At 40.8% G+C, this 15,264-nt stretch overlaps 1 protein-coding gene across 1 annotated transcript in view; it reads right to left on the reverse strand.

The window, feature by feature from the left end:
* Positions 1-9,398: 9,398 nt before the first annotated feature.
* The window catches only part of LOC125247245 (NACHT, LRR and PYD domains-containing protein 12-like), a 33,168-nt gene continuing 27,302 nt past the window's right edge, over positions 9,399-15,264 (reverse strand). The window contains 1 exon segment of the mRNA XM_048158503.1: positions 9,399-10,689. Coding sequence (XP_048014460.1) covers positions 10,157-10,689 — 533 coding nt within the window. The 3' untranslated portion in view covers positions 9,399-10,156.

The following is a 15,264-nucleotide window of genomic DNA, read 5'->3' on the forward strand; positions in this document are numbered from 1 at the left end:
AACTAAAAAGGAGGCACCAGATACGGTCCAGTGGACGGAGCTGTGCCAGCAGGCCTTTACCCAGGTGAAGGCTGCTCTATGTGGTGGGCCATTGCTTCACTCTCCTGATTTTTCTCTACCTTTTATGTTGTAGACTGACGCATCGGACAGGGGGCTGGGTGCTGTCCTGTCCCAGGAGATAGAGGGGGAGGAACGGCCGGTGCTGTACAATAGCCGTAAGCTCTAGTAGTAGAAGAAGAAAGAAGCTAAGTATAGCACCGTGGAGAAAGAGTGTCTTGCTATCAGGTGGGCCATCCTCACCCTCCGCTATTATCTCCTGGGACGGGAATTCACCCTCTGTTTGGACCACGCTCCTCTGCAGTGGCTCCACCGCATGAAAGATACCAATGCGCAGACCACCCGTTGCAGGCCGGATGGCTTTCCGGCCTGAGTCGGGCGGTGGGGGTTTGTGGCGAGGGGGGCGTGGTTCAGCGGAGTCTGCAACCGGAGAGAGAGCCCGGAGACGCATGGTGAGTGAGTGGGTTAAATGTAAATCACGAACACCTGTTTCTAATTCCAGTAATTGGCACGGAGACAGGATAAAACACCAGGAGAAGCAGGAGTGTGTGAGAGAGAGAGGGACTGCTGACTGAGGACGCTGATCGTGACAACAACACTGGAGTGAAGCCCTATTGTGGATTGTGGATTTTGTTGTTGTGCGCTGCACAGACTTTTGTTGGACATTTTTGTTACTTTGAATAAAGCTCAGTCAGCAGTCAAAGCCAACCCTGTCCTCTTCCTTCCCTACGAACTTGAACTTATTACAGTCTACCAGACAGTTTGAGATTCGTGCAGCTACTGTGGGATCATCTGGTTGGAATGAAAGGAAGAGTTTCTCATAGAGAGATGGCGCCACTGTGTTTGGCTGGCCGTCTACCTCTGCCTTGTGTTTTATCGTTATTGTTCATTTTGTCACACTTTGCACGGAATGTGTCACCACTGTTAGTATATGACCGCCAGACTCTTCTGAATATAAGGAATTATGTGGTTAAACCTTCAATCTGTGGCTTTAGTGGACAGTCTAAGATGCCAACGCCATTCCTGTCATCTGTACCTTCGTACCTGTGGCGTGTGCCCTGCCTGCTACCTGCCTTTAATCACTACCGAAAGCGCAGCAGAAGGCGTGGCAGAAGAGGCGGTAGACTTGTCAGATTAAGAAGAGCCTACCTGACCCTGTCTTCGGCATCTGATCCTCGTTGCCTCAAGGAGCCCTCTCAAGAGTATGACAGCTATGTCGTTAAGTGTTCCTCAGAATACTGTTATCGGTGGCTTCGACCCGTTGTCCCCGATGCTGAGTACACACCTGCCTGCCGACGGCCCGTGAGGATTTACAAACGGCATCCCATAAAGGAGAACCATCGCCCGATTGCACGCATCTCCCAGCAGTCTGGTCTCAACACATTGCACGTTGCTTTGATCAACGCCAGATCGCTTACAAACAAAACTTTTATTTTAAAGGACTTTTTTATTTCTCACTCATTGGATTTTCTTTTGTTGACGGAAACCTGGGCTAAACCAGGTGACAACAGCGTCTTCACGGAGCTCCTCCCACCTCGGTGCTGTTTTTTCAGCTCCCCGCGTGCATCTGGGCGCGGAGGAGGTGTGGCTACTGTCTTTAAAGACAATTTTAAGTGCCGACTTTTATCTATAAATAATTATTCTTATTTTGAACTGCAGTTATTTTTAATTGAGTTTACACACCCTGTGTTGTGTGCTGTTGTTTACCGTCCTCCTAAATACAACAAGAATTTTATCCAAGAGTTTTCTGAGTTTTTAGCTGATGTTGTCCCTAAATATGATCAGCTTTTGATTTGTGGTGATTTTAACATCCATGTTTGCTGTCCGTTTGATCAGCTGCCCACTGATTTTAAACGACTTTTGTCATCTTTTGATTTATTCCAACTAATGGATCGACCCACACATCTTACTGGTCACACTTTGGACCTTATTATTTCTCATGGACTCTCTATTTCCCTTACTGAAATATCTGAGACTGCCATCTCAGATCACTTCCCTATTATTTTTGAATTTCCAATTCTGCCATCAACAGCCAACATGTCTGTTGTTTCACCATGTTACCGTCACATTTTTACCTCCTCAACAGCTGAAGTGTTTACTGCTGCTTTTATGGACTCTAAACTTTATGCCCTCAGTGAATCTGTCTCTCCTGCATGCCCTGATGACCTTCTTTCATCCTTTTATTCCACTTGTTCCGAAATCCTGGACTCTATTGCCCCTTACAAGCATAGATCTCCTAAGATAAGAGTAGATCCCTGGATGAACGATGTCACCAGAGACCTTAGGCAGAGCGCAGATGGAAGAAGGACAAATTACATGTGTCATTGGAAATATTAAAGAGCTGTCTTTCTGATTATCAAAGGGCTGTGAAGGAGGCAAAGTCTAAATATTTGTCAAATATTATCACCAATAGTGGCCATTGTCCCAGGGTGTTGTTTAACACAATTAATTCTGTTGTGAACCCACATACCTGTTCTCCAACAGATGCCTCAGTTTCCTGTTGTGAGAATTTCCTTCACTTTTTTATTAATAAAGTGGAGTCTGTCAGACAACTCACGACTAAGAGCTCTGGAACTGATTTAGCTGTTGCTGCAGCACATTCTGCAGTGTTTGAACAGTTTGAAGCAGTCACACTATCATTTCTTAAGGAAGTAGTGCAACAAATGAAAATTACAAATTGCCCTTTGGACTTTGTTCCAACCAAATTGCTAAAAGAGGTATTTACCACTGTAGGGCCTTTTCTGTTGGTTTTCATTAATAAATGTCTTAGCTTAGGATCTGTTCCTGCTGCTTTTAAACATGCTGTGGTTAGACCTTTACTCAAAAAACCTAATCTGGATCCCTCAGTTTTGTCTAATTTTAGACCAGTTTCCCACCTGCCCTTTCTTTCAAAAGTGCTAGAAAAAGTTGTTTTTACACAACTATATTCTTTTTTAGAAAATAACTCAGTTTTTGAGAAATTTCAATCGGGATTCAGATCGCGACATAGCACTGAGTCTGCACTGTTAAAGGTGCATAACGATATTGCTCGGTCTGTTGATGCTAAGAGTCCTGTTATTTTAGTATTACTTGATCTGACGGCGGCCTTTGATACAGTGGACCATGAAGTCCTTTTGTCTCGCCTTAATCACCATGTTGGCATTCGGGGTACTGCACTTCAGTGGTTCTCGTCATATTTGACCAATAGAACTTTTTCTGTAATGATTGGGGACTCGTCCTCTTCCACCACTTCTCTCTCTTGCGGGGTGCCACAAGGCTCTATTCTCGGGCCTGTTTTATTTTCACTTTACATGCTGCTTCTCGGGTTCATCATAGCCAGGCACAATATAGCTTATCACTGCTATGCAGATGATCTGCAAATTTACTTGCCTTTGAGTCCAAAAAACGCTGACGCAGTTGGGTCACTAATTGATTGCATTAATGACATTAAACTATGGTTAGAGCAAAATTTCCTTCATTTAAATGAAGAAAAGACTGAGTATATTTTATTTGGAGAGTCTGTAACTTCTGACTTTAATGCGCTGACTTCAAAGCTTAGACCATCAATCAGAAATCTCGGTGTGACTTTTGATAGTAGCCTGAAATTTGATAAACAAATTGACAGTGTGGTTAAAGCTAGTTTCTTTCAATTACGTCTTTTGACCAAGGTCAAACCATTTTTGAATCGCTCTGATCTTGAGAAAGCTATTCACGCTTTTATCAGCTCAAGATTAGATTATTGTAATGCACTTTATGTTGGTGTCTCACAGTCGTCCCTCAGGCGCCTTCAGCTGGTGCAGAATGCTGCAGCCCGTCTTTTAACCAATACACGCAAACGTGAGCACATAACTCCGATTCTCTATTCGCTCCACTGGCTTCCAGTTTCTTTTAGAGTTGATTTTAAGATACTTTTGTTTGTTTTTAAAGCTCTCAATGGTCTTGCCCCTCCTTATGTAACTGAGATGCTGGCTCTGTATCAGCCAACCAGGGCTCTTAGGTCAACAAAACAACTTTTACTGGAAGTCCCAAGGTCACGGTGCAAACACTGGGGTGACCAGGCTTTTTCTGTTGCTGGGCCCAGACTCTGGAATAAGCTCCCCGCCGATATGCGCACTATCACTGACCTGGGCCTTTTTAAAGCTAAGCTTAAAACTTATTTATTTAGACTGGCTTTTAATATCTAGCAGTTGTGGTGGCATTTTGTGTATTTTTATTCATTTTCTTGTTGCTTTTTAATTTTTGTTTACATTGTTTTGTTTTTATTGGAAAGCACTTTGGTTCACCTTGAGTGTTGTAAAGGGCTGTATAAATAAAAATAAATGTTGTTGAAGAGTTGTGTGTCATCAGCGTAGCAGTGGTAGGAGAAACCATGTGCCTGAATGATGGGACCAAGTGATGTAGTGTAAATGGAGAAGAGGAGGGGTCCAAGAACTGAACCCTGAGGAACACCTGTGTTTTGGATACCTCCCCTCTCCAGGCAACTCTGAACGACCTTCTTGTGAGATAGGATTCAAACCAGAGAAGTGGAGTACCTGTGATGCCCAGTAATGAGACGGTGGACAGAAGGATCTGATGATTCACCGTATCAAAGGCAGCAGATAGATCGAACAGAATCTAGAGGGAGTAGCACATGCAGGCCTGAATGACAGAGAACAGATACTATCTAGAGATGAAGTTAAGGTGGAATATAAAGTGTCTGTTGCTGTATTCACATCCAGAGATGAGAATTGTGTGGGTGAGGGAAGGGAGGATGATACAGCAGAGGAAGATGAGAAGGAGAACGAGAGCGCAGGTTTCGTCTGAAGGTAATTGGTAGAGGTGTTGGTGGTGGACAAATGGGGGGTTGTAGATTAAAAGTGATGAAGAAATGATCGGAAATGTGCAGAGGTTTTACCAAAATGTTGTCAGTAATGCAGTTGCGTGTGTAAATGATGTCAAGTTGGTTGCCAGATTTGTGTGTACTTGTGGTGATGAGCCGATTGAGATCGAATGAGGCTACAAGAGAGAGAAATTCTGAAGCATATGGCTTCTCTAGATGAATGTTGAAATCGCCAAAAACTACAAGTGGGCTACCAACCTCTGGGAATGAGGACAGCAGCATGTCCAGTTCCTCTACAAAGGTACCCAGTTGGCCTGGGGGGCGATACATTACTATGATATGAATTTTGACAGGAATTGAGATTGTAATAGCATGAAACTCAAATTAATTTTTATTGCAAAGAGAGGAATGAGTCGAATATTTCCAATTGTCAGAAATTAGAAGACTTGTACCCCCACCCCTCCCAGACTGGTGAGGGGTATGAGAGAAAGTGAAGTTGTTAGAGAGAGCAGCAGGGATTGCTGAGTCCTCTGGACGAATCCAGGTCTCAGTCAAGGCCAAGATATTAAGAGAAGAATTAGTAGCAAAGGCTGGAATGAAGTAAGCTTTGTTAACTGCTGACTGACAATTCCATTGACCCACAGAGATAGAGAGAGGAGTATTAGTAATAGAAGAGGAGTATATAGGGTGCAGGTTAGAAGCATTGCACTGCCTTTTACGTGGGTTAGTGGAGCGATGCCGAGAGACAACAGGAAAATGTTGAAAGCACATGCTGACGCTTCTGCGACAGCGCGCACACGCAATAATATACTGCTTATTAACACGTGATTGAGAACAGCTAAGCCGGCCTAGAAAATTAGCACTGCAAAGCCTAAAGCCCGGGAATGTCTGATATCGAAACTACTGCTAGAACAACACAGCGTTTAAGTGCGAAAAATGAGCAATAACACCAATAAACTCTGCAAAACGTGTCTGTTATTTCAACAAGTACAATTAAATACAATTATAGTCAAGGTAGAAAATAGGATAGGCACAGATACAAATTAAATCCTTCCTAGCAGCAAATAATAAACGAAGCAACTGACCAGAACAGATATTAAGCAAAACACTTACGCGCTCTTGCCGTCACGCTGTCAGCTCGCTAGAGCTAAACAGGAGCTAAACCATTAAGAGCCTTATAGGTCATTAGCAATACTTTATAATCAATACGAAACTTAATGGGTAACCAGTGTAGAGATGATAAAATTGGTGTTATATGATCATATTTTCTTGACCTGGTAAGAACTCTAGCAGCTGCATTTTGTACTAATTGTAGCTTGTTTATTAAGGAAGCAGGACAACCAGCTAATAATGCATTACAGTAATCTAGTCGAGACGTCATGAAAGCATGAACTAACTTTTCTGCATCAGAAATAGATAACATATTCCGAATCTTAGCAATGTTTCTGAGGTGGAAGAAGGCTGTTTTTGTAAAATATGAAATATGATTTTCAAAGGACAAGTTGCTGTCTAATATAACACCCGGGTCTTTAACTGTAGAGGATGGAGTAACAGTACATCCTTCTAAATGCAGATTGTAGTCTGAGAGATTCTGTGTACATGATTTTGGCCCAATAAGTAATACTTCAGTCTTATCTGAATTTCACAGAAGAAAATTACTAGTAATCCAATGTTTTACTCCTTTGACACACTCTGTCAGATTGGATAATTTAGAGATTTCATCTGGTTGTGTTGAAATATATAACTGAGTATCATCGGCATAGCAGTGGAAACTAATTCCATGTTTTCTTATAATATTGCTGAGTGACAGCATGTATATTAAAAATAGCAGAGGGCCTAACACTGATCCTTGCAGCACTCCATAATTTACTATCGTTATCTTAGATTTGCCACGTTTACAAAAATTCACAAAAATTGTGATGGTCAGATAGGTACTGGGAAACACACCTTCCAAAAAGTTCAACTTTTGTCTCGTTAGTCCAAAGAGTGTTTTCCTAAAAGTCTTGGGGATCATCAAGATGTTTTCTGGCAAAACTGAGACAAGCCTTTATGTTCTTTTTGCTCAGCAGCATCTTGAAACTCTGCCATGCAGGCCATTTTTGCCCAGTCTCTTTCTTATGGTGGAGTCATGAACACTGACCTTAACTGAGGCAAGTGAGGCCTGCAGTTCTTTGGATGTTGTTGTGGGGTCTTTTGTGACCTCTTGGATGAGTCGTCGTTGTGCTCTTGGGGTAATTTTGGTCGGTCGGCCACTCCTGGGAAGGTTCACCACTGTTCCATGTTTTCTCCATTTGTGGATAATGGCTCTCACTGTGGTTCGCTGTGGAACGCTCAAAAGTTATCAACCAATCAGAAGAGACGACTGATCCATGAAAATGCTACGTGGAATCTTATTGGCTGAGAGTGAACTGCACCTAGAATTCTTTCGACAAAGATGCATATTTAATTTCTTTACAGTTTAATAATATTAATCAAATGTAACCTTGTTACATACAGAAGGGGACGGAGACACAGGTAAGGTTAAGATACAGTTTATTGAACAACCAGAGATCGTGAACTGAGTGCAGGTGAGTAGAAGCAGGTTAAGTTGGTGACTGAAGATGATACTGGAACTGATACTTGTCTTTGTCTTTCCCAGGGATCGTGGAAGCAGGCAGGCGTGGAGCAGACGAGACACGATGACACTCACAAGAGACGAGGAGACACGAGGAGTCACATGAACGCTGGATACAGGTAAGTAAAAGTTAGCAGAGTCCTTAAGGTAAGCATAACAAGTAGGTATGCGTTAATGAGACCGGACAGTGACTGAATGATCTTGGGTGTCTTTATACTGCTGTGGTGATGAGTGTTGATGCGTGTCAGGTGTGGCTGCTTAGTACTCAGGAGAGGGAGTGCGTTGTGATTGGGTGAATGAAGAGCCTGGCGTGTCTGTGACAGTGCCACACTCTAATCAGCTAATTAACTCCAAACACCTGCAAAGGCCTTTAAATGGTCTCTCAGTCTAGTTCTGTAGGATACACAATCATGGGGAAGACTGCTGACTTGACAGTTGTCCAAAAGACAACCCTTGCACAAGGAGGGCAAGACACAAAAGTTCATTGCAAAAGAGGCTGGCTGTTCACAGAGCTCTGTGTCCAAGCACATTAATAGAGAGGTGAAGGGAAGGAAAAGATGTGGTAGAAAAAAGTGTACAAGCAATAGGGATAACCGCACCCTGGAGAGGATTGTGAAACAAAACCCATTCAAAAATGTGGGGGAGATTCACAAAGAGTGGACTGCAGCTGGAGTCAGTGCTTCAAGAACCACTACGCACAGACGTAATGCAAGACATGGGTTTCAGCTGTCGCATTCCTTGTGTCAAGCCACTCTTGAACAACAGACAGCGTCAGAAGCGTCTTGCCTGGGCTAAAGACAAAAAGGACTGGACTGCTGCTGAGTGGTCCAAAGTTATGTTCTCTGATGAAAGTAAATGTTGCATTGAGGAAGAGAGGAGAGGCACACAATCCACGTTGCTTGAGGTCCAGTGTAAAGTTTCCACAGTCAGTGATGGTTTGGGGTGCCATGTCATCTGCTGGTGTTGGTCCACTGTGTTTTCTGAGGTCCAAGGTCAACGCAGCCGTATACCAGGAAGTTTTAGAGCACTTCATGCTTCCTGCTGCTGACCAACTTTATGGAGATGCAGATTTCATTTTCCAACAGGACTTGGCACCTGCACACAGTGCCAAAGCTACCAGTACCTGGTTTAAGGACCATGGTATCCCTGTTCTTAATTGGCCAGCAAACTCGCCTGACCTTAACCCCATAGAAAATCTATGAAGAGGAAGATGCGATATGCCAGACCCAACAATGCAGAAGAGCTGAAGGCCACTATCAGAGCAACCTGAGCTCTCATAACACCTGAGCAGTGCCACAGATTGATCGACTCCATGCCACGCCGCATTGCTGCAGTAATTCAGGCGAGCCCCAACTAAGTATTGAGTGCTGTACATGCTCATACTTTTCATGTTCATACTTTTCAGTTGGCCAAGATTTCTAAAAATCCTTTCTTTGTATTGGTCTTAAGTAATATTCTAATTTTCTGAGATACTGAATTTGGGATTTTCCTTAGTTGTCAGTTAGAATCATCAAAATTAAAAGAAATAAACATTTGAAATATATCAGTCTGTGTGTAATGAATGAATATAATATACAAGTTTCACTTTTTGAATGGAATTTAGTGAAATAAATCAACTTTTTGATGATATTCTAATTATGTGACCAGCACCTATACACTGATTTCAGCAATAAATGACCTTTGAAACTAATGTTATTACACTGTTCTGCCAATAGGTGGTGACCAGTGACTGTTAAAATGTATTTGATGTATCAGAATAATTAAATCAAGAGATTCATTTAAAACACTGGATGAAACACATCTTCATTCATTTCAAACCATATTAGGCAAGGCAAGGCAATTTTATTTGTATAGTACATTTCATACACAATGGTAATTCAAAGTGCTTTACATAAAAAAGAACCAAATACATAATAATTGAACACATAACAAATAGATATAACAGTAAAAACAGAATTTCGCTATCTGGATGGAAGAGTTAGTTAGTTTCAGGAAGTTTTTTGTTGTTCGTCAGAGCGGACCTAAATGGATCTTCCTCACGCAGAGGAATAACGGTTTATATTTGTCAGGTAGCTGTGCGTTTAAACATTACCCTTACAGACAAATCTTCCTATATTACACATTTCTGAATAGACTAATTAATAACATTAGTTATTTAATCTTTTGTTTTAAATTGTTTAATTTAATGTTTTGGTCCATGATATTGGCTAATATGATGGTTTTGGATAAATCGTTCAGTGGGGTTTGACCTGTGGGATGCAGTTACAAACAGGCTTATTAATATGGAAAACATCCAAGCGCTAAATTTTGGACTAAATTTTGATTAATCTTATTAAATATTATTAAACTGTAAAGAAATTACATATCCATCTTTGTCGAAAGAATTCTAGACGCAGTTCACTCTCAACCAATAAGATTCCACGTAGCATTTTCATGGATGAGTTGTCTCTTCTGATTGGTTGATAACTTTTGACAGCGTTTAATCCAGAAGCAAATTAATTTCTGCAAGAGTACAGAGAGATTTGCGAGTGAATCCAGATTCAGAACAGTGTGTGTGTCTGATCAAGAGGTGTAACTTCTAGATGACAATGAAAAACATGAATTAAAAATGAATGAATACAAATGTAATGAAGTGAGATTTGATGAGTGTGTGTGAAGATCAGAAAGAGGATTTACAGAGTGTCTCTCTATCCTTTAATATCACACAGAGACACTGAGGAATAAACACCAAATCCAGCACAGAGAGCTTCAGTGAATGTGGTGTTGAGTGTGTGTAAGTGTGTGAGTGTGTGTGTGTCAGAGACACTGTAGAAGGACAGAGAGCCGGCCGACACGTCCACATACACTCCTGCTCTCTTAGAGGATAGACGGTCAGGAGGTATAACAGTCCTGTTCTTATTGTGACGGACAGTGAATCCTCCAGCAGAGCAGAGCAGACTCCAGGATTTGTCATTCCATCCAAACACACAGTCATCTCTCCTTCCTTTCCTGCTGATTCCTTCATATGTCACTGATATTTCAGCATCATCTCCGCTCCATTCAGCCTCCCAGTAACAGCGTCCAGTCAGTCTCTCTCTACACAGAACCTGATGATACACAAATCTCTCTGGATGATCAGGATAAGGCTGATCCTCTTCCACACGCATCACCTTTCTGTTCCCATCAGACAGAACGAGTCGAGTGTTTGCTGTGTTTGGATCCAGTGTGAGATCACAGGCATCTGAACACAAGAAGAGAGAAACATCAAGAACAACAACAGTGAAGGTGTGTGTGTGTGTGTGTGTGTGTGTGTGTGTGTGTGTGTGTGTGTGTGTGTGTGTGTGTGTGTGTGTGTTTACAGCTTTGACAGAATGTCCTCCAGATTCACAAATGTCCTCACTAATCCAGTGAAAGCTGTTGAACAGAGACTAGAGATTCAGACCTCACTAGCAGTGCCGGTCCTAGACTTCTGGAGCCCTAAACACAACTGTGTGAAAAAGCTGTCAGGCCTGAAACAGAGCAGACTAGTGTTGTCAAAAGTACCAAAGCGACACTTAAATGTGAAGCGTAATGATAGCAGGCTTTCTGCAGCAGCGGCTCGGCTCATTCCTGCTGACAGACGATCCTGTGTGTGTTTGTGTGTGTGTGAAGAGCCTCGACGGTTTCTATTTACTGTGTGTTTCTGCAGTGTTGATCACTCTAGTCAATCACAGACATGTTTGTTGATCATGTGAACACAACGGTTTAGTCAGAATCAGCTCAATCCTCCAGAGTTTGTTCAGCGTGAGCTCTGCACTCTCCAATGGTTTCTCTATAACAACAGTGTGAACATGATGGCAATAAGAGATAGAGACAGATTTGATGATCGTAACAGCAGTTTTCACTCAGTCAGTGAGTTTGTGCTGCGGCTGAACTCAAGTCGAATCACATTCATTGATTATAAACAAACACATTCAGAATTTGAGTGACAGTTTTATTGTTCATGCTGCTAAATTCACACAGTTTCAGGAGTTACAGCCGTATTGAACTGAATCTGAAACTGTGATGATTGACATTGTGATCATAAGCAGAGCGACGGACGGACAAAAACAATCTGATATGAACAGATCTGTGCATTAAGACTTACAGTTTAAAACTGACCTGACACTTCTGTTTCTTTCTTTTTCATTTCATTAAAACTTTAGTTCTATTAAAATAAAACAATTACAATTACTTACAATGTTACTATGGTATTTATATTGGTACAGAAAACTGAAATGTTTACTGGTATTGGTTTATATGTAAATAGATTTACTAGTTTTTCATGAATGTATTTTAGAACAATATAAAGACAAATGTGTAACATTTTACCAAATTTAGTGCTGCACCGATTCACTTTATTAATGTTTCTTCACTAAAAGTTTAGATTTTATAAAATTATTGAACATGTCACTAACTGCTCCAAAACTCAGAGATTGAGGACCCACACGCAGTAGATTATTAGAAGAGTAATCCAAAAACAGACAAGAGGTCTGGAGAAAGGAGACAGATCCAGAACATGGGAAACAGGGACAGATCCAGAACACGGGAAACAGAGACGGATCCAGAACACGGGAAACAGGGTCAGAACCAACAATCAGATGAACACAGAATCACTCAGAAATGCCATCAACACTCACAAAACCTCACAGAGAATGACAGTGAGAAGCTTTTATAGGCAGAGCTAATGAGGCTAATGAGCAACAGCTGTATGTCATGACTGATAATTCGGGCAAATGATTATGGGGAATGGAGTCTGACAGTAGTCTGGGGTGCAGTGCCCTTTGGTGGTGATCAAAGGCACTCCAGCTGGTGACTGTGACAGGGCTCTTATGATTATCCTAGAGGAACTGTTGCTGCTGAATTATCCACTAAACTAGTTTATTATAGTATTTTGTCATGGATTATGACTATATATTGTTCATTTGTTATCTTTCTTCATGATGAAGTTGTCTGTATTTAGTAAATTGACTCTTTTGACCAGCCGCCACTGAAATACATATAAGAACGTTTGATTATTGATGTGTACTAAACTAAAATTACATTTCATCATGGGGCATTTCTAATGAAAAACATGGACTAATGTTGATTTTCATTCATTCACTGATTAAATAAGATAAGAATTTAAACCATTACAAAATAATCTCCATTCTTCTTGTCATGTTTCTGCTCTGGACAGATATCTTTGATTTGAAGCCATAGGTCTCATCCACACTAATATGTTTTGGTTTGAATCTCATCTTTTTCTCTCTGTTTTGTCCTTCTGTCCACACTGAGATGGTGTTTCTGTCCTGTGAAAACTGAGCTTTCTGAAGACGCTCTCACGAGTGGATCATTTTGATAAAGCTGTGTTCGTGTTGTAGTGTGACTGTGAAAACTGAGGTATTTGAGACACTGACGCATGTTTAGTCATGTGACGCGTACTGTACCGACAGATATCTGTGTTTACGCCGGTATTGTGCCTGTTATGAGCTGTTCACTTTCACACTGTTGCTAAAGATACGTTACTTTGTTCACTCTTCATTTCACAGTCCTGCAAACATGACAGAAAATTCACTCACAATCGCTGTCCTGCGGCGAAACATGAGCGCAGTTGAGTTTAAGAGCAAACATATAATGTTGAGAGCGACCAGGACGCTTCAGTGAATGCTGAGATATTCTGATCAATAAAATGATCCTGCCAGAAGAATAGAGTGAAAACTTTATTATGTCTGATCGTCTGTATCATCTCAGTGAGCTTTATTGTTTCACACATGTGCAGTAAAGTGAATTTAACGTTTCTGATGTTTCAGTGTGAATGAGAAGCTTTTGGAAACACTTGTAAACTCTAGTGTGGACGAGAGTGTGGCGTTTTTATTGTGTCTGAATTAATAGTCACGTGTCAAGACATGTCATTACCATCACTGCATGATGACCAAAACAGTCATTAAATAAATATAAATCTCATGTATTAATAGAAAGATATTTCCACATGACTCCTTTAAAGCTGAATGCACAGTTATGTTCACATTATGTAGAAAATGAGCTCCTGGTGATGACCGGCACTGATAACTAGTTAAAAACGGCTCATAAACTGGACAAATCATGTTTCTCTGCAAATTTAGTGTTTTTCTGTGATGTTTGTTTGGGGCATAAAATATATCATTAACCTGATAGAAAAACAATTAAAGTCTATGAGATGAGCTCAGTAATATAGTCAAACAACTAAACCTCTTTCACATACTCGATTTATCTTCTCCTACCCTCCTTTGACAATGTAGAACTGAAAATTAGGATTCTGGAGAAATTCCTCACGTCAGCAACCTTTCCTAAAGTCTCATCCAAGAAATAATGGATCTCATCTAAAGAGTAAACCTGATCACAACCTGGGAAATATCTGACAGTTAAAATACACTTGTTCGCATTGAGTTTGAACGTTCTTGTGCCATTTGTTTATTTTCAAGATATGAGGTGAATTAGCAAGTGTTGTTTTCATTACAGCTAAAAAGCTGGGAACACAGAATGATTCAAACTCACATTAGACGCTTTTATCATTAAATAAAGCACATAAACAGTAGCTGAAATTATCATTCTCATACTTTGTGTTGCTGTTCCAGCGTGTGGCGGAGAAATAGAAACCATTTCTAAAATAGAATATTCACGTGTTGCCGTCGCGGCAGGTTAGGACAAAAACTCTGATTAACATGGAAAAGATACCTTTTATTACTTGTTGTGGCGTCGCGTCTGGTTAGAACATGGTGTAAGGCAAGCAACTATAAAGTTTACCCTGCTCTTTTTCCAATTCACCGGACACTTACATCCATCCGTGTATTTTGAAAGAAGTGGATGAATTCACGTGTTGTAAATCCAACAGATCTATTCTCCTGACCGTGGCATAAACAAACATGGCGGCGCTCGTCGTGCATATAGCTCAACTACTAACATGATCATTATAAAGGTGCTTACACAACAAAACACATTCACTTACGCATATGACTTAAAATAAATATAGAATAGCAATAACACAATAATAATTGATTCATGTAAAGTATCAAAAGCAATTAATTATATGGTTTTATTGAACAAAACTGTTAAAATACATAATGTATTGAATTGTACAACTAATGTTCTTTATGTAGTATAACAAATGCCTGCAGAGGGTGCCAGCCACCTGACAACTGACTTGTTTTTACACTTTACAGCGCGATCTAGTTTGAGTTTGAGACGTTTGAGTGTCCACTCATGGAAATGATAACAGTTCATGTGAAGCTCTGAGACGTAACCTACATGCATGTAAATTACAGCACATATATATTAAACCTGCAGCACATACATTTATTTAATTAATTCACAGCCTTTGTAAATTCCAGCAGCATTATACTTTATTATGATTTTTAAACAGGTTTAATATCGTGCAGCTTTAGAAAACAGCCTAATAAATAAAGCACCACTTCCGGTATTTTACTGGTTACTCGACACGGGCAAATTGAAATCAAGGATTTTTTAATAATCGAGTATTCGAATTTAAATCGAGGAATCGTTAAAGCCCTACCTTTAACCATTCGCTCATTCTCAAAAGTCAACTCCTTGTCTTTCCTTTCTTTACACTTGTAGTGAACAGCACATTCTAGGGCCCAGTTTATGGCCGGGCCCCTCTCTGTCTGTAACAGCGGACAAAGGTTTGCTACATTTTGATTGGATCTTGGTGGACTAACACAAACAAACTGTCCAACGCCATCAGATAAAGATGTAAGGACATCCAGACCCCTCTTAGAGGGTAAGAAGAAGACCTTTTGTACCAAGCCTGGGAAGGACAAGA

Source organism: Megalobrama amblycephala, linkage group LG15, assembly GCF_018812025.1.
Source record: "Megalobrama amblycephala isolate DHTTF-2021 linkage group LG15, ASM1881202v1, whole genome shotgun sequence".
NCBI lineage: Eukaryota > Metazoa > Chordata > Actinopteri > Cypriniformes > Xenocyprididae > Megalobrama > Megalobrama amblycephala.